Source organism: Lontra canadensis, unplaced genomic scaffold (genome assembly GCF_010015895.1).
Source record: "Lontra canadensis isolate GAN:19392208 unplaced genomic scaffold, GSC_riverotter_1.0 scaffold39, whole genome shotgun sequence".
Classification (NCBI taxonomy): domain Eukaryota; kingdom Metazoa; phylum Chordata; class Mammalia; order Carnivora; family Mustelidae; genus Lontra; species Lontra canadensis.
The window spans coordinates 15,501,552-15,520,812 of record NW_022631033.1 but is presented as its reverse complement, the minus strand read 5'-3'; the positions used below and the strand labels follow the sequence as shown (position 1 = coordinate 15,520,812).

Sequence of the window (19,261 nt, the reverse complement as noted above, 5' to 3'; positions counted from 1 at the left end):
TGACCTAGAAGACAGAGCGATGGAAAGTAACCAAGGTGAACAAAAGAGAAAAAAATGAATTATGCAAAATGAGAATAGGGAACTCAGTGACTCCATCAAATGTAGTTATATTTATATTACAGGAGTCCCAGAAGAAGAAAGAGAAAAAGGGGCAGAAAATTTATGTGAAGAAATAATACCTGAAAACTTCCTGAATGTGGGGAAGGAAACAGATATCCAGATCGAGGAGGCACAGAGAACCCCAAACAAAATCAGCAAAACCAGATCCACATCAAGACATATTGTAATTAAATTGGCAAAACACACGATAAAGAAAAAAGTTTAAAAGCAGTAAGACAAAAGAAGACAGTTAAACCCCATAAGGCTATCAGGGACTTTTTCAGCAGAAACTTTCTGAGCCAGAAGAGAGTGGCATGACATATTCAAAGTGCTGAATAGGAAATCTGCAGCCAAGAATACTCTATCCAGCAAGGCTATCATTCAGAATAGGAGAAATAAAGAATTTCCCAGACAAATAAAAAGTAAAGGAGTTCATGACCACTAACCCAGCCCTCCAAGAAATATTAGAAGGGAAATTGTGAGTAGAAAGGAGAGACCAAAAATGACAGTACATAGGTAGGAAACACCAAAGCAGTAAAAATGAGTATATAAGTATAAAATCAGTCAAGGATCTCAGAAAAGGATGTAAAATATGATAACATATACCTAGAATATGGGGAGGAGAGAAATAAAAAATGGGTTCAACTTAAATGACCATGAATTTTATATAGACTACTATATGCAGAAGAGATTATATACAAACCTAATGATAACCATATATCAAAAACCACTAATAAATATGCAAAGAATAAAGAGAAAGAAATCCAAATACATCACTAAGGAAAATCACCAAACCATGAAAAAGAGAAAAAAATCTTCAGAAACAACCACAAAAGAAATAAAATGATGATAAATATGTATCTATCAATAATTACTTTGAATGTAAATGGACTACACACTCCCATCAAAAGACAGAAAGGATAAAAAAAATAAGACCCATCCATATGCTGCCTGTATGAGACTCATTTTAGACCTAAAGACACCTGCAGATTGAGGGGCGCCTGGGTGGCTCAGCCATTTGAACATCAAACTCTTGATTTCAGCTCAGGCCTTGATCTCAGGGTCATGAGTTAAAGCCCCACAATGGGCTCCACACTGAGCATGGAGCCCACTTTAAAAAAAAAAAAAATGACACCTGCAGAATGAAGGTGAGGGGACAGAGGAACAGCTACCATGCAAAAGGATGTCAAAAGGAAGCTGGAGTAACAATACTTATATCGGACAAGTGGACTTTAAAACAAAGACTCTAAGAAGAGACAAAGAAGGACACTATATAATAAATGATAAAGGGAACAAACCAAAAAGAAGGTACAATTGTAAATATCTAATGCACCCCACAAGGGAGCACCCAAATACATAAAACAGTTAATAACAAATATAAAGGAACTTTATGATGATAATGCACTAAGAGCAGGGGACTTTAACTCCCTCCTTATATCAATGGACAGATCATCTAATCATAAAATCAACAAAGAAACAATGGCTTTGATGACACTTTTGATGACACACTGGATCAACAATGGATATATAATATCCATATATATATATATAATGCATAATAAACATATATTTAGAAAATTTCCTCCTAGACCAAAAGAATACACATTCTTTTCAGGAGCACATGGAACATTCTTCAGAACAGATCACGTTAGGCCTCAAAACAAGTCTCAATAAATAAATTTTAAAAAATCAAAGTTATATCATGCATCTTTACTTACCACAATGCTATGCTAAATGCTAATGCTATAACTAGAAATCAACCACAAGAAAAAATCTGTAAAGACCAAAATTACATGGAGGTTAAATAATACGCTGATAAACAATGGATGAGTCAACCAGGAAATCAAAGAAGAAATTTTAAAAATTATGTAGAAATAAATGAAAACAAAATTCAATAGCCCAAAACCTTGGGATGCAGCAAAAGCAGTTCTAGGAGGAAATATATAGCAATACAGGCCTACCTCAAAAAGCAAGAAAAATCACAAATAAATAACCTAAACTTACACCTAAAGAACCTAGAAAAAGAACAAGAAATGAAACCTAAACCTAGAAGAATGAAATAAGACTAGAACAGAAATAAGTGATACATAATCTAAAACAAAAACCAAAAACAAACAAAAGCAATGGAATAGATTAATAAACCCAGGACCTGGTTCTTTGAAAAAAAAATCAGTAAAATTGGCAAACCTCTAGCAAGACTTCACAAGAAATAAAGAAAAAGGACTCAAAATCACAAATGAGAGAGGAGACATAACAACCAATACTACAGAAACACAAATATTTACAAGGGAATATTATGAAAAAATATGTGCCATTGGACAACCTAGAAGTTTGGATAAATTCCTATAAACTACCAAAACAAATTAGAAAATTTAAACAGGACAATAACCAGCAAAGAGATTCAATCAGTAATCAATTCCTAAAAACAAAAGTCCAGGGCCTGATGTCTTCACAGGTGAATTCTACCAAACATTTAAAGAATTAATACCTATTCTTCTCAAACTATTCCAAAAAACAGAAGAAGAAAAACTTCCAAATTCATTCTATGAGGCCGCATTACTCTGACACCAAAATCAGATAAAGACACCACTTAAAAGGAGAGCCACAGGCCAATATTCCTGATGAACACTGATGGAAAAATTCTCAACAAAATACTAGCTAAATGAATTCAACAATACATTTTAAAAAAATCATTCACCATGATCAAATGGGATTTTTTTGTGGGTTGTAAGGGTGGCTCAATATTCACCCCAAAACCACCCAACACCAAAAAGCAAATGGTCCAATTAAAAAACGGACAGAAGACATGAAAAGATGTTTCTCCAAAGAAGACATCCATTTGGCCGACAGACACATGAAAAGATGCTTATCATCAATTATTATCAGGGAAATGCAAATCATAACTACAGTGAGAGATCATCTCATACCTGTCAGATTGGCTAAAATAAAAAACACAAGAAACAATGGGTGTTGTTGGTGAGGATGTGGAGAAAAAAGAAGCCTAGTGCACTGTTGCTCAAAAAGTTAAAAATAGAATTACCTTAGAATCCAACAATTGCACTACTGGGTATTTACCCAAAGAATACAAGAACACGAATTCAGAGGGATCCATGCACTCTGATGTTTATAGCAGCATTACTGACAATAGCCAAGGTATGGAAGCCCCCCAAGTGGCTACTGACTAATGAATGGGTAAAGAAGTGTACGCAAGCACACGAGGGTATAATGGAATATTATCCAGCCATAAAAAAAGAGTGAAATCTTGCCATTTGCAAGGACATGGATAATGCTACAGAATATTACACTAAATGAAATAAGTCAGTCAGGGAAAGACAAATACCATATAATTTCATTCCTATGTGGAAAAAAAGTGAGCATTGGGAAGAAAACACTCCAGCATAAACATGAGAATTCTGCAACATTATCTAAGGCTTTCAGCCTGAAGCCTAAGGAAATAAATTTACTGAGGTTAAACTGTTGCAACAGCAATAGGTTGCTCTTTTCCTAAATATCTGGAGAAACAAGTCAAAATGGAGATAAAACCAGATTAAGTCTACTTCTAGTAAATACTGCTGGATAACATGTACTAAAATCACATTCAGTTCTCCTAAAATGATCTTCTTTTATATTTCTCAAGGTTTTCTTCTACTATAAGATCTAAAACCACATCATCTTTAGACTAGGTGGCAAACTATTAGATGGGCCTTCTAGGTATAAATCTCTAATCTCCATTGGATCACTTACCTTTCTATTTCATAACTGCATAGGACTCCTTTTTTATTTTTTTAACATATTATGTATTATTTGCTTCAGGGGTACAGGTCTGTGAATCATCAGTCTTACACAATTCACAGCACTCACCATAGCACATACCCTCCCCAATGTCCATCACCCAGCCACCCCAGCCCTACCCCACAACCCCCCAGCAACCCTCAGGGACTCCATCTTATACCTTTTGTATTCTAGTACCTTGCACTATAACTGAGAGAATGTGGACCCTCAATAAATGTCTGTTGAATGAATGAATGAATGAATGAATGAGTATACGGGACACAAGAAGAGCTTTTTCTGTGACAAATGTGGCTAGAAATCTATCTAATGTCCAGAGGCTGAGGAGAAAGGGAAAGAAGGACAATATTTAACCTGCCAATTCCACTCTCTCTCCAACATTCACCAAAAGGCAAGATTTTCACTTTGGGCCACAAAGCCAAAATTGCAGAAAGGTGTATTTACTAAGAGCAAAATAAACAGATCTCCAGCGGTAAGGGGAGACCCTTCCATAACACAAGAGCTACGCGGGGCTGCATTTGTGCCACTTGTCCAAGATGTTGCAGAACAACAACTCTGGCTTGTGTTAGTTGGTCCAAGGTCAAGCATAAACTATCCTGAAGAGGCTCTAATGGCGACTGGGCCACAAACAAGAAAAAAGGTCAAAGTTCATCTCTGGAGTGAGGAGGAAGGGAAAAGTCACAGACAGGCATCTGAAGTCAAACCAAGAACTGAGTAAGAAAAGATCAAAAGACTAAAAACCCAAACAGGTGAGGTCAGAGGCTGTACCAGTCAAATTATACTGATGGTAGCCTCTTTGTGACTAAGTGCCATGTTATAAAAGAGAGGTTTGGAGATTGCCTTGAAGTCTTGTTCCCAAGTAGTACAAGCAAGCTCCTCAGGGAGTGCCGCTGCCATTTCCTTCAACCCTAGCATTCCCTGGGTCTTGGAAGACAAGCTTGGGTCCTTGAGAGTAAGAACAGTACTGAGGTAGGGCTAGGACACTTTCCTAAGCTCCATGATTTGAGGACCCAGTATCAGACAGTCCAAAGTTTTGTTGTAAAAACAGTCACTGACAGAGTATGACTTAGTGAGAAAGCACTCAGACTGTGAAGCAACTAGATCTGGGTTTTTATCTAATTCTGACTCTTCCCACCTGGCCCTAGGTAATTCACTTAAACCAACTCTGTTTCTTCACCTGTAGAATGGAAATATCAAGAAATTCAAATTTCACTGAATTGTGGTGAGAGCTAAGTAAAATTAATTATAAGATGCCTTCTAGTCCATAGGTGGTTAGTTCTATCCAACTGGTAGTGGCTAACTCGACTGGGCCCTTGTAAATGTAAGTGCGTGCCTCAGGGTTTGTGGGTTAGGAAAACACACATGGGCACATACACACACACACATACATACACCCCGTGCCTACCTATCCTACCTGTTACCATTCACAAAAAGTCAAGGACACCAAGTAATACAGCTCTTTGTGAGCAAGCGTATGAGTCTCTGTTTTGGAACGTATGTCCTATGTTAAATACCAGAAAGTTAAAAGACCAGATGGGAGATTACGTGAGCGTTTATGATGAACATGAAATGGGTCAAAACAGAAACCACAAAGCTCTACCTTCTGGCTTTGAGGCCCTTCTCCCTCATCCAAGGTCCCCTCGTCTTGCTGGTCATAGGCAGGGCCTCCCAGGATTCGGATTCTCTTCTCACACTGCTTCTTTGCCACAGTCAGTTGGTTAATGTACCTTTTCATATTCCTGGCCCTTAGGAGATCAGCTTTCATTGCAGCAGTTTCTTTACCTTGAATGGGATGGATGGACAGGACCCAGTCAGAGGACAAGGTATAAAAAGGGGAACATAACAACTCTGAACGAGACTGGTGTCTGATGTGGTATATTTTGAACAGTGGGTACTAAAGAAGAGAATTCATGCTAAACACACATACAAACATATATTACTCTCAAATAGAAGTATCATTAATTTCTAAATATACCACTGAAAAATCCTACTCAGGCATGAAACATTTAAAAAAAACACCTCATCTGTACACTTACACTCACAATCAATGTACATGTGTGTATGTGTATTTAAATATATGCATATATCATGTATGCAGAGTCATTCCTAAGCATGGAGTGCTCACTGTGTGTCAGGCACTGGCTAGGCATTTGGGACCCGAGACCAATAGTTAGATCTCATGGAACTTATAGCCTAGCAAGGCAGAAATCCAAAGATAGCAATGGCAATTACGAGCGCATATGGGTTACAGAGAAAATGTGCAGGTATCCTTGAACTTGCTTGACCAGTGCTCCTGACCCAGGTTTCCCTGAGCAAATTACACTCAAATGAAATGAAGCAGTGGAATGTGGCGCCCAGGGAGAGCAGCAGTTGTGAAAGTGAAAGCCTTGAGGCAGGAAAGAGAGAGCCTGGGCAGACGTGGAAGAGCCAGTTCAGCAGATGCAAGGGGGAGCTAGGGATCCAAAGTAAATGTGGAGGAGGCAGGAGCCAGAAGACACAAAGCCGTTTAGTCTGTTTAGTCCATAGAAACAACTTCGGTCTTTAGCTCAATAGCACTGAGCAGCGTCTAATGGGTTTTTAAGAAGGAGTATGTCATAAATGGATTTGTATTTTTAAAGATTATACAGGAAGGATTAAAAAAAAAATTGGAAGGCAAAAGACCGTAAGAAGGCGAACCAGCTGAAGACCACTGCAGTAACCGAGGAAGCAGGTGCCTAAACCAGGGTCACAGCAATGGCAGGAGAGGAGACTGGAAGGATCTGAGAATGATTTATTAAGAGAACAGGACTCTGTGATTGACCAGATGGAAGAGGACAGGCAGCTGAGGATTGTAAAGAAAACAAAGGTATCAAAGATGCTCCCAAGTTTCTGCCATGAGCAACCATGGCGGTGGTGGGGCCACTTATGAACCAGAGAACATTACAGAAAAAGCACGGTTATGAGAGATCTTAAATTCAACTGCAGACCATGTGGCAGATGATATTTGCCAAAGGTGCTCACGAGATCTCTCATCCCACCTGCTCTTTTCGGTCAGTGTTACTTTGACAACCTCCCCCTGAGAAATAGGGTATGTGTTCCACTTTCTTGAACACAGGGTGGGTTTGTGATTACAGAGGAAGCAATGCCATGACTTCTAAAGTCAGATCGTAAAAGGCAACGCACTTGGAGCCCTAAGCCACCTGGTAAATCCCAGCCAGGAGGCCTCCGTGCTTGTGGAAGCCTAAGCAGTCAATGGAGAGATCCACATAGAGAGGCCCCGCAGACCATAGCCCTGGCTGGGGCCTCGGCTCACATCCAGCGCCAACTTGGCACCATGTGCGTACACCATCTTGAAGGGGAGGCATCCAGCTGCAGTCAAGCAGAGAAGAGTCATTCCTGCCAAACCTGCTCAAACTGCCAACTTGTGTGCAAAAGAAATGATTATTGTTTAAGACACTGCCTTTTGGAATGGTTTTTGTAGCATAACAAAAGAACAGGCGAACAGAGTTTGAGGGCATTTGGCTCCCTGAGTGGAGATGGAAGGTGTGGAGTTGACAAGTATTCAGCAGTTGATGACAACTCAAGTCACAGGAGGAGGTGAGACAACCCAGAGAAGACAAAATGGTCCCAGTACAGAATCTAAGTAAACTCTACGTTTAATAGTGAGAAAGAAGAAGAAAAGCTAGCAAAGGAGATGGTAAAGGAGAGATAGAAGATGAATGTGAGTGTGTGGTTTACAGAGAAGCCAAAGAAGAAATTTCAGCAACACGGGGAAAACAGAATCTCCTGTGTGGTGCTGCACAGCCTCTTAATGGTCACCATGCCTTCCGCTTTGCCTCCCCTTCAGTCAGCACGGCAGCCGAAGCTAACCTATGTAACGTATCAACCCAGTCACATCATTCCCCTGCTCAAAATCCTGCCCCACGCCATTTCACCCACAGGGAAAGGCAAGGCTCTTTTAAGGGCACAGAGACCCTACACACTCCAGCTTCATCCTCCCCAACTCTCCATAGTAATTACACCAGTTTCCTTATGGGCTCTTGCCTTTTTTAAATAAAAGCTTTATTGAGATACACTTCACAGACTATATGATTCTCCTTATTTAAAGTGTACAGTTTAGCTGCTTTTAGTATATTCACAGACTGTGCGGCCATCACCGCGATCACTTTTTTTTGAAGATTTTCATCACCCTCAGAAGAAGCCAGGTACCCATTAGCAGTCACCCAACCCTCTCAGCCCTGGGCATTTTTATGGGGTTTTCTCTACAGATTTGCCTCTTCTGGACATTTCACATAATACATGGTCTTTGGTGACCAGCTTCCAAAACACACTGGGTGGCTGCCTGCTCAGGGCTTTTTCATGCCTTCCCTCAGCAAGGCCCTTTCATCCCTCATGGCACCCCCTACCCCCCGGGATCTGCAGGGCTCATTTCCTCACCTCCTTCAGATCCTCAGTTCAGGTCTCGGGGGAGCCGTCCCTAGGCACCCTATTTCTAACAGCAACCCCAGCCTACAACCCTGCCTTTCTCCCTCTCTGCTTTACTTTCTCCACAGAACCTATCACCACACTTATATTCGACTTACTTATCCTGTAGGTAGGTCCTCATCAAGGTTGGCATTTTGTTTATTTACACACTCTTGTGTCTCCAGCACCTACAGCAGTGCCTGGCAACACAGTGGGAATTCATTAAATATTTGTTGAATGGGTGAATGAGCTGTGTCAAGCATTCCTGAGAGGTCAACAACCATAGAGCTAACATTTCTCTATAAGTACTTTCTATGTTTCAGCTATTGGGCTTCTCTAGAACTCGGGCTCTAAAGGAGAGAAACAGAGTATCCTCATCTCCCATTCTTCACTTCACTCTGACAACATTGTTTCTACCCCTTCTCTCACCAAACCTGTTATCGTTAATCACTATCAACCACCATGTTAAATGCAGTGGAGCGTTTTCTTTAGCGTCTAGAATCAGAATTCTGACGGTGCCACTTAGGAGTTATCGATTTTAGCAAGAATTTTTTAAGATTTCATTCAAAAACATTTACAATGGTATGTTTCCTTATGTTAGCATTATATAATTTCAAGTAAAAGCAAAAAATTTACACAATATTGATTTTTAAAAATGACTAAATATTTAGTCATCTCCCTGTGGAGAATGGACTGGCTTGGCGTACAAACATAGAAGCAGGATTGAGATTGAGGGAAGGCTTCTTTTCTTTTTTCTTTTTTTTTTTTAATGGGAGAGAGATGAGCTGGTTTTATTGCTGATGAGAAGGAATCAACTCAGAGAGAAAGAGAAGTGATGATGGGGAGTGGCATCCAGAAGACAGGTAAATAGAGGGCTCTGGAAAAAGGCCACCACCTCCACCACAGTAACACAGAAGGCAGAAGAGATGGGCACACCTACAAACCAAGTTTGAAGACTGGTGGTTGGAAGCTGGGGCCGTTCTCCTCATATGGTCTCCATTCCCCTGAAGTAGTGAGTAAGGTTATCTACTTACAGTGAAATAAGTAAAAAGGGCAAGTGTCAGAGGCCTGCAGAAAGTGGGGAAGTAGGAAATCCTCTATGGAAAGCAGAAGAGCAAGCTCACTACAGAAACAGTGAGATTGTTTCAGGCAATGTTCGGGGACTAGGTGACCACTAGATAAATATAAATATACCTAGGCAGATAGATCAACACCTTCTGAAAGGGAGTCATAATGTGCTTGGCTCAGATTGGAAGTACCCGTAATAAAGGAAGCTGGATTCTGCTTCTTGGTGCCCCTGAAAGTGTTTTATAGAACACTTTGTAATGTTTTCTAGAACTCTGCTGGAGTTCTCCAATCCCTAGAATGATCATTACTTCTCTCATGTACCACTTAGTCAATTTGTGCAAATGCCTAAAACAATACCCAAGCAGGCTGAACAAATTCACTGAAAAAACTTAGATGAGTACCACAAAACATTTTATCTTTCAGAAGCAGATTTTTTCAGCACTTAGCACAAAGGGTAATAGGTTGACTTCAGATCTACAGATTTCCTTGTTCCAGAGGGTCTGTCAGATACTATAGGATGACTTTTCTGTACGTGTGCTGAGGAAATGCTTTCGACTTTAATAATAGTTTCTTAACTTGTCCTATACTTAACCAATAAGTCCTGACCAAAGAATTAATTAACCCAAGGTTAATAATAATAATTATGACAGTCTAAAGAAGAAAAAATAGTATTTCAGAGTCCCCTTAGTGGGAAAATAAAGGTGAATGTAAGTCTGCCTCCGAATTAGTCTATCACAAACTAGGATGTTTTCTATGGGTAACTAAACGAAATACATGGATTGGAACAGCTAATTTTTCAGAAAAAAAATTTCATTTTTAAAACATAGGTCTTTAAAATCCAAATGTTAGACATATTAAAATATCCTAAAGTTTGGGAACAAAATAATTACCTTTTATAAAATAAATCTAGAGTGCAGTTTTAATTTGGGGTTAAAATGGGCTAATAAAGAGCCACATATAGGAAGGAATCGACACACATTTATCAACAACCAAACTCTTCTCTTAGGAAAGCATAAAAGCCTTTCTAAAAGCACAAAAACTAGAAGGAAATTCCAAAAAAAAAGTAATAAAGAGAATAAACCTTCATCTAACCCAGCTGCAGGGCTGAGAAGAATATTCTCGTGTTCTACTTGAATGTCGCCTGCTCACGTGAACACAATGCCATTGTCTGATCACAAAGCTTGCTGCTAACAAATTCGACAGCAGCTTGTTGCTTAGGCAATTCTGTTTATTTTTGCCTCGGAAGACTAATGCCACGTTCAGTGCTAAATGACTAACATGGAACTCATGCAGCCCTTGTGTGTGTCGTGCCAAAATCCTTGTAAATCCAGCGATGCTCATGAATGTGCTCTGTGACCTGAAAACCCATCCAGTCAGGAAGTATTCAGGCCATGGAAAGTAAAAGCCAGTGGGTATGTGACAACACACTGTGGCCCCACTCAAGCCAGATTCACAGGGCTGGCCCTCCGGAGAGCGTTAGGGAACACTGTGCATTGTTACAAACTGGTGAATCGCACAACTGTTTGACCTAGCTTTAAAAAGAAGGCCAAGAAGATGAACAGCAGCAGGTGAAACAATGAATGGCAGTGGTTCTTGAAACTGGTGCCAAGATGAACACACAAGTGATAGAATATTCTAAAGCAATTAATTATAAATATTTACTGTTCTTCCTTCTGGATAGTCCAGATTCTACTGAGGCCAGAACAAAAGGAAATGGGTTCATTGGGTTCTTCTGCTGAGAAAAGAAATTCAGATTACACATTGGGTGACTGCTTTTGGCTATGAAGACATTACAGGAGACCTATGGACAGTATCTGCCACTGCTTTCTGCTTTAAACCTTCTGCGCACGACAGAGTTCTTCCTCAAGCAAGTGAAGTGTCTAGCAGTAAAATACAAACACCAGGGAGAACTGTTAGGTACAACTTCTAATGAAGCAAAGGAGAGTGAAGTCATTTACAGTGTAAACTAAGGACTCCAGAAATAGCACGAGTATAAGTGAATTAACATGGTCCCACTTTCTTTTTCAGGTCCTAGAAAATGTCAGGAGCAAGGTACTTTTTCTTTTCTCATAGCACGCTACCGAATCCCAAGACATCTCCTGCCAGCAGCACTCTCAGCAGGCTGACTGGGGGAGTTGATGGGTAACAGAGCAGGGGTTCTCACTGTCAGCAGTGCTGACATTCTGGGCCGGATAAATTTCCTGGGGGCCATCCTGTGCATTGTGGGATGCTGAGCCGCGTTCCTGGCCTCTACCACTAGGTGCCAGCAGCATTCCTTCCCCCAGATGGGACAACCAATAAGGTCTCTGGACACTCAAATGTCCCTGGCACCCTGAGGGGTGGGGGTTGGGGGGACTATGCCCTGCACCCCCACCCCACAAAGAAGTACTAATATAGCGGTACGAACTCTGTGATAAGAAGACAAGGCTGCACACTTGCTCCCTTTCCCTGACTCCCCAACATGTGGCTCTCCTCCCCCAGGCCTGCTTTTGCCCCCCAGACCCTTGAGGTAAGGAATTAAAGTTCCTCACCGGAAAATAGTGGGCCTCCATTCCTCAACTCGTGTCCATAGTGACAAACTAACAATCATTTGAATCTTTCTGGTACCTGTAAATAGGAGTTTTAATAAACCCTCTTGAGAGGAGGATTCAAGGAACAGGTATGCATTTACCTAGGGAATAGTCAAGTTCCACCCTGAGAAATGGTTCTCGACTTCTTAACATGAAACTAGCAATTCTCAGTAGTTACTAATCATCAGCAATTTCTTCAAAATTATCTGAAAATCACCTCAGAAGTTGCCCAGGAACTAATATATATATATTTATCTTACTTTTCAACTTGAGGCCAGTATGTTCTTTTTCAAAAAGAATGGAATTTTCTTACCACATCAAACACCTGAATTTCAGTCTAAAGTGTCACTCCACTTTAGCAGAAAGCATACTTGAGGAATAAGCAGACGTCACAGCAGGAGCTGGTGGTGGAAGTACTCGTGTTACAGTGGAGAAGACTACAGAGGGCTGGTAGTTTGACCTGGCCCCGCCTGGTCAGGGAGGCTTATAGTACACCTTTTCTTCTTCCTTTAAATGTCTCAAGTACTGAAACTTCCAGCATTTCTTTTGGTTTAAAGCCCTCCAACATGCTTACAATACATTTTCAAAGTAATAATGCCGTATCAACTAAATCCACACAAGAACTAAGAGTCCTGCTCCCAAACTGGAATCGTGAGTTGAACAGGCACAAGACATACACTTAGAACACAGATCCAGCCCAATGATTTGTTAAGTTTTGAATAAGACGTTCAAAACATCTACCCATGGGAGTGAGCAGTGTGGTGGGAAGAGACCAGGACTAAAAATCAGGAGACCTGGGTTCAAGTTCCAAATCTATGTGTGACTAACTAGTTCTAATTACACCAGGCATATTATTTACCATCTCTGGACCTAAATTTCATTTGTATAAATGTGGGTGTCATAATATGTGATGATTAAAGTTTTCTTGAGGTACAGAGGTGGTAAGAGGACTGGCTATAATGTTTTGGGACTATATAGAGAGTAACGGAAGTGCCCTGAGCCCTTAGTCCCTCCAGGCAGAGGACGGACGGGGACCAGGGAGCCAGATGGGATGCTGGAGAAGGGATAGCAGAGGCTGCAGTACTCAGTGTATGAGGGCTGGGCAGGGAGAAAACCTGGCAGGGGCCCCGGTAGCCACGGTCTGAGGTGTCTTCTAAGTTTAGTCATTCATAAATTAGGAACTGTTTTTATCAGATTACTGCAATGCTAGAAAATCAGATCACATCAAAACACAAGGAAGGACCCTGAGAAGTCCACTAAAGTCTACAGATTAGCTCCCTTCTTTCAGGCAGGGGCATCTCTAAATGCAAGATCAGACAAAGAAGGTACATATTATCTTTATTAAAATAATTCCTAATATTGGATAATGGATAGCATTATGGATCTTATCCATACACATATGTAATATTTTCTGAAGACCTTCTATAGTTCTACTTGATATATTCAATTCCAAAACTATGTAAACTCTCAAGTTGCACAACTTGACCAAAGCCTCCCCACCTATACTATGAGTATATTTCTCCCCAGTGTATACTATTTATACTTTGCAGTTTCTAGCAGACTCAAATCAACATCATGTCCTTTGTTGTCATCAGCTGAATAAATGTTACTCGTCAATCACCTTAACTATTCTTCATAACATTTCAGGATTCAGAACAGAAGAACAGAAAAGAAGGCTTTAAAAAGGGAACTGTAATCCTAGACTTATATCCACCAAACTGCAGGGACAATCTCTGTGTCCCGGTACTACTCAGAATTCCTATAGTTGGCCAGTGTCTTAGTTCGTTCAGGCACCTCCAACCACAGACTGGGTGGCTATAAACAACAAAAATTTGTTTCTCACAGTCCTGGAGACTGGAAATCCAAGATTAGGGTGCCAGCATGGGCAGGTTCTAGTGAAAGCCCCTTTCCAGGATGCAGATGGCCACCTTTTTGCCATGTCTTCACATGGTAGAAGCAGCTAGGGATCTCCATGGAGCCTCTGGATAAAAGTACTGCACTAAAAAATAAAATTAAAAAAAAAAAAATAAAATGCACTTTCTCCATGAAAAAAAAAAAAAAAAAAGTACTGCACTAGTCCCACACTAGTGGGACTAGGGCTCCACACTCATGAGTTACATACCTCCCAAAGGCCTTACCACCTAATACCATCATGATTTCAGTGTAAGAATTTTGGGAGACACAAGATCCATGTCCAGCCTTTGCCAAGAGGTGCCAGACTGTGTGGTCAAGAAAGCCAGACAGGTCTGTGACCTTCCAGGGACCTGCATGACACAGAAGGCAGGGGCAGCAAACCTGGCTGCCATGGGCCATTTAAAAACTCAATTCTTGGGGTGCCTGGGTGGCCAGGTTAAGTGTCTGCCTTTGGCTCAAGTCATGATCTTAGGGTCCTGAGAAAAAGCCCCACATTAGCTCCCTGCTTTCTCTACCTCTGCCTGCCATTACCTCTGCTTGTACTTTCTTTCTCTCTGTCAAATGAATAAATAAAATCTTTTTTTAAAAAATTGGGGAAACATGAACATTCAGACCATAACAGTTCACTTATTTCAACGGACTATTACTCAACTATTCTGGATGTTCTAATTGTAAATAAAAAGCTAAAGAGTTGGGTACTAAAATATAAACATTAATACATTAATGGCTCTTCATAATCTACAGCAGTGGCTCTCAAAGTGTGGTTCATGGATGAGTAGCAGCAGCATTACTGCAAACTCCTGGGCCCACTCCAGATCTCCAGAATCAGAAACTGTGGGGTAGGGTCTGGGCATCTGCATTATAACAAGCCCTCCAGGTGATCCTGATGTACACTATAGTTTGAAAACCACTGTTCTACCAGATTTAGCCCAAACTTCTTAGGATAGCTTACAAGTCTCTTTAGTATCGGCCCCTGTCTTCCTATCAAGCCTTATTTCTTCATCACATGCCAAGCACCAACACAGTGTCTCACCTGACAAAGCTTATACACAGGAGCCCATTCCATACCTCTCTTCTTTGTCTGTAGACATGTGGTACCATTTACCCATTTCCACCTGATAAACCCAGAAGAAAATAAGGGCCACTCAATCTTTCCAACTCAATGCTGCTACTCTTAAGAAAAAGTCTTTCCTGACCTCTGTTCCAGGTAGAGCTGACTGCTCGACACTTCTGTTCCACCACTAAATTCTAAACATGTAAGTGTCACTGCATTAATCAAATTGTATTATAATTCTGTATGTGTGCCTCCCTGTCTCCTTGTCAGACTATGATCTCCGTAAGGTCAGAGACAGTTTTTTTTTTTTTCATTACACAACTGTGCCTAACACATAATGGCACTCAAAAAAATGTTTGCTGAATGACTAAAGACCTACTTCTGGTGATTATGACTTCCTCCAGAGTATATTATTCTCTACTGATATGAGGGTTCCTAAAAACTCAAGAGCTTTCTTATCTACCCAGAATCAGGAAAAGTGGGGCTGTTATCAGAGATGTCACATTTGAGATAAAATATAAAGATAAATAGGAATCACCTAGACAGAGTGAGACTGAGAGGAAGGTAAGCATTCTTAGAAGAATCAGCAAAAAGGGCAAGGAATATGAGGAGGATGAATCAGGGTGAGTTGAGGAAAAAGAAACATTAGTGTAGCTAGAGTACAATGAGAGGGAATGGAATGGCAAGAGATGAGGCTGAAGACAGAACAGGGGCCAAAGCAAGCAGGAATCTTGTAGGCTGCATGTCCAAGAACAATGGGATGACAATGAATGGTTAGAAGCATGAAGGTAACATGATAACATCTGCATATTTTTTTAATCATTGTGACTTCAGTATGAAAAAATATGTTAAATAGGGGCAGGAGTAGATAGAAGGAGACCAAAGCTATTACCACTATTCAAGAGAGACTGGTACTAGAAGATGGTTGCGTAAAAGAGAACAGAGTTGAGATATATTTAGGAGGACAAACTGTGTGACAGTAATGGACTAGACATAGTACATGATGAAAGAAATGACTCCTACTTTATGGGATATGGACAGACAGTATTCCCATTCACTGAAACAAGAAACTAATAGGGGGACCAGTTATCTGGTACTTTGATTTGGATATTTTCATTTGGAGGTCCCTTTCTGATATCCAAATAAAAACACTGAATAAGTAGAAAAGTAGAGAACGGAGGCTCTGTAGATAGAAATTTGGAGACTTACCGGCATATAGTTAAGGGAAAGAGAAGACTAGCCAGATAAAGGGTAGAGGCAGTGCTACCCAACAGAATTTCCTGTGGTGATGGAAATGTTCATTCTGTGCTATCCAATATGGCAGCCACATATGGTTACCGAACAATTGAAATGCGGCTGGTATGTTAATGAACTGAGTTAAATTTGTATTTACCTTTAATTAATTTAATAGCTCTTATATTGGACCACACAGGTATAAAATAATGAGAGAGTTAGAAACAAATACTGAGGAACTCCAACATTTAAAGGCCAAACACAGAAGAATAAGCAAGCAGAAAAACAAGAATGAGACAAAGTTTTAGCCAGTATAGTCAACAATGTCAAATGTACCAAACAGTCAAACAAAATGAAGACTGAAAAAAGTTCACTGAAGTTAGCTAGCTGGACTTGGCTAAACTTCCTAAATTCCATGACCAACAAGCAGTTAAGGTCATTAACCGGGAAAACTCAGGTCTTAGTCAATACATTTGGCCAGGATGAATGATAAAATAAGGTCAGAGGCAAGAAAATATTGTGAACAAACTAAATCTTCTGAGATCAATTGTTTCAAATTGTTTAGTGTTTACAAGTTTACTCTAAGATCTTTTCCCCCTAACGATAGCTAATAAAATTTTCTTACCTATAACACAAGGAAATGAGTTTGATAATACGATTTTTCTTTCTAGGACTTATTTCCCCTAGAATCATATCAGCAATTAAACCCCTGAAGCTCTGTAAACATAAAAAAATAATTTGATGCCTTATTCCTTGAAAAGATAAAAACCTTCTCCCAAAAAAGCCATCAAAAATCGAATTAAAACTTCTACCTTGTTAAGGAGGATAATCTGTTCCTAATCTGTGATACACCAATCTACAGTGAATCTAAAACACATGCAGAGTTTTATGTGGATTTGCTGGAGTTTGTTGAAGCCTCAAAAAAGCTTTGTTTTGACACTTCATAAATATACAAGGTAAAATAGCCCCCAGGCTGTCCTTTGTCATCCTGAGTTATCTGGCTGGTTCCTTAAGGTCTCAGAGGACATGCAGTCAGGTAATTTCTCCCAGTGTTATACAAATATTTTTTCCTTATATGTTCAAAGTATTTTCACTATTCATAACATTTCTTAGTTGTCATTAATTTTGACTGAAAAAGAGTTGGTGGCTCAGTGCTTAAGCAGCCGACTCTTAATTTCAGCTCAAGGTCCTGCTCCAGGCTCTGCACTCAGCTAAGAGTCTGCTTCAGGGTTCTGTCTCCCTCTGCCCCTCCCCACACTTGGTGCATGCGCACGCTCTCTTTCTCTCTGAGTAAATAAATCTTTTAAAAGGGGGGGCGCACCTGGGAGGTACAGTCAGTTGAGCATCCAACTCTTGATTCCCCATGATCTCAGCATCATGAGATGGAGTCCCACACTGGGCTCCGCCTTCAGCATAGTCTGCTTCAGACTGTCTCTCCCTCTCCCTTTGTCCCTCCCGCTCATGCTCACTCTCTCCCTCTAAAATAAATAAATCTTTTTTTAAAAAAGACTTGCCAGAAACACCTTTATATGTAACAACAAAACTATATTTATAGTACACACATATCACTACATTCATAAATAAATTTCTCATCCCTAGGTTGAATCCTAAAATATTCTTAGGATCTTCCATCTGTTTGTTCTTTTTTAAAACCTCAGTTTCCCACTCACAGAAAGAACGTGGAACTAAGGAGAAACAGCACTGGCAATGAAAGTGCTTACAAAAGCACACACAACCTAGTAGCATTACTACATGGTCAACTCGGAGACAGAAATGAGCACAGCCTGATTTTCCAGGTTGAAGGAAACCAGTGCAGGTAGGTGCAGCTTGTGGCAGGAAGTTAACTTTATGACTGAGGTTTTTCCCCAACTCTGCCTGATTCTTTGCCTGACTCTGTGCCTGAGGTTTTTCCCTGATTCTTTGCCTATTTTCACTAAAGCACACTATTGCTAAAATTCAAAGGTCACTAAAAGCAACTCAATAGTTATGTTTTGGGGAGACTTTAATGCTAAAAATTTAACTTTCCTTAATGACTTTAACAGGGAGGAAAATAAATAAATTTGTTTGAAAAGATCAATTTGAGGAATGATACAGGAGCTACCTAGAACCAGTTTTTAAAGTACCTTTTATGTGCCAGCCATACATTAAAACTCCAAATCTCACATACTGTGAGACTTGATATGTTACTGAATATTCAGTTAAAAGAAAAGGTAAGGACAGTGGGGAATACTAAATTTGATCTTCCTCTTTTACAAGAAAGTATGTGCACTTAAATTATAACAACCTAATTATTTAAAAATGGAAGCCACATTAATGAACTTATACAGGGAGACAGCAGATGATATTATGAATTAGGGGAAGTCACTTCAGACTGGTATACATTGTTCTCCTCTGATAATGGAGAACATAGCATCAGTTCTGCAAAGATAAGTGACTTGGAGACAGCATGAATAGAAGACTGTTATCTCTACACTGGTAACATGCGAATACTTCTCTGCAGGGTTGCATTTTTTCTCCACAGCGTGAATCCCAGTTTCGAAATGCCAAATGGGTACTATTTATTTATTTATTTATTTATTTAAAATAAATTAATTAACATAAAGTATATTTTTAGTTTCAGAGGTAGAGTTTAGTTGCAGATAACATCCTGTGCTCATTCCATCAAGTGCCCTCCTTAGTATCCATCACCCAGTTATTCTATCCCCACCCACCTCCACTACAGCAACTCAATTTGTTTCTTACAGTTAAGTCTCTTATGCTATGTCTCCCTCTCTGATTTTGACTTATTTTTCTTTCCCCTTCCACTATGTTCACCTGTTCTGTTTCTTAAATTCCACATATGAGTGAAATCATATGGTACTTGTCTTTCTCTGACTGATATTGAGCAAAATAAATCAAACAGGTACTTTCCTATCCTCCAGTCCTGCAAATCCAGAACGTCCAAAACCAGTCCCCCATATACATTCCTTAACTCTTCTGATGTGTTCACTGAGAAACCCTGTATGACCATGTAGAGCCTCAATCTGAAGACTGAAAAAACTGAGTCCTAGGATGTGTGCAGGTTTCATGAGGAAGCTTGCAAGAGAAGCTC

At 40.1% G+C, this 19,261-nt stretch overlaps 1 protein-coding gene across 3 annotated transcripts in view; it reads right to left on the bottom strand.

Annotated features, from left to right (window-relative positions):
• Window positions 1-19,261, bottom strand: part of SNX25 (sorting nexin 25) — a 121,887-nt gene that overhangs the window by 33,659 nt on the left and 68,967 nt on the right. For all 3 annotated transcript variants that reach the window (XM_032869905.1, XM_032869906.1, XM_032869907.1), the window contains exon 7: window positions 5,489-5,670. In XM_032869905.1, coding sequence (XP_032725796.1) covers window positions 5,489-5,670 — 182 coding nt within the window. The remainder of the gene's footprint in view (window positions 1-5,488; window positions 5,671-19,261) is intronic.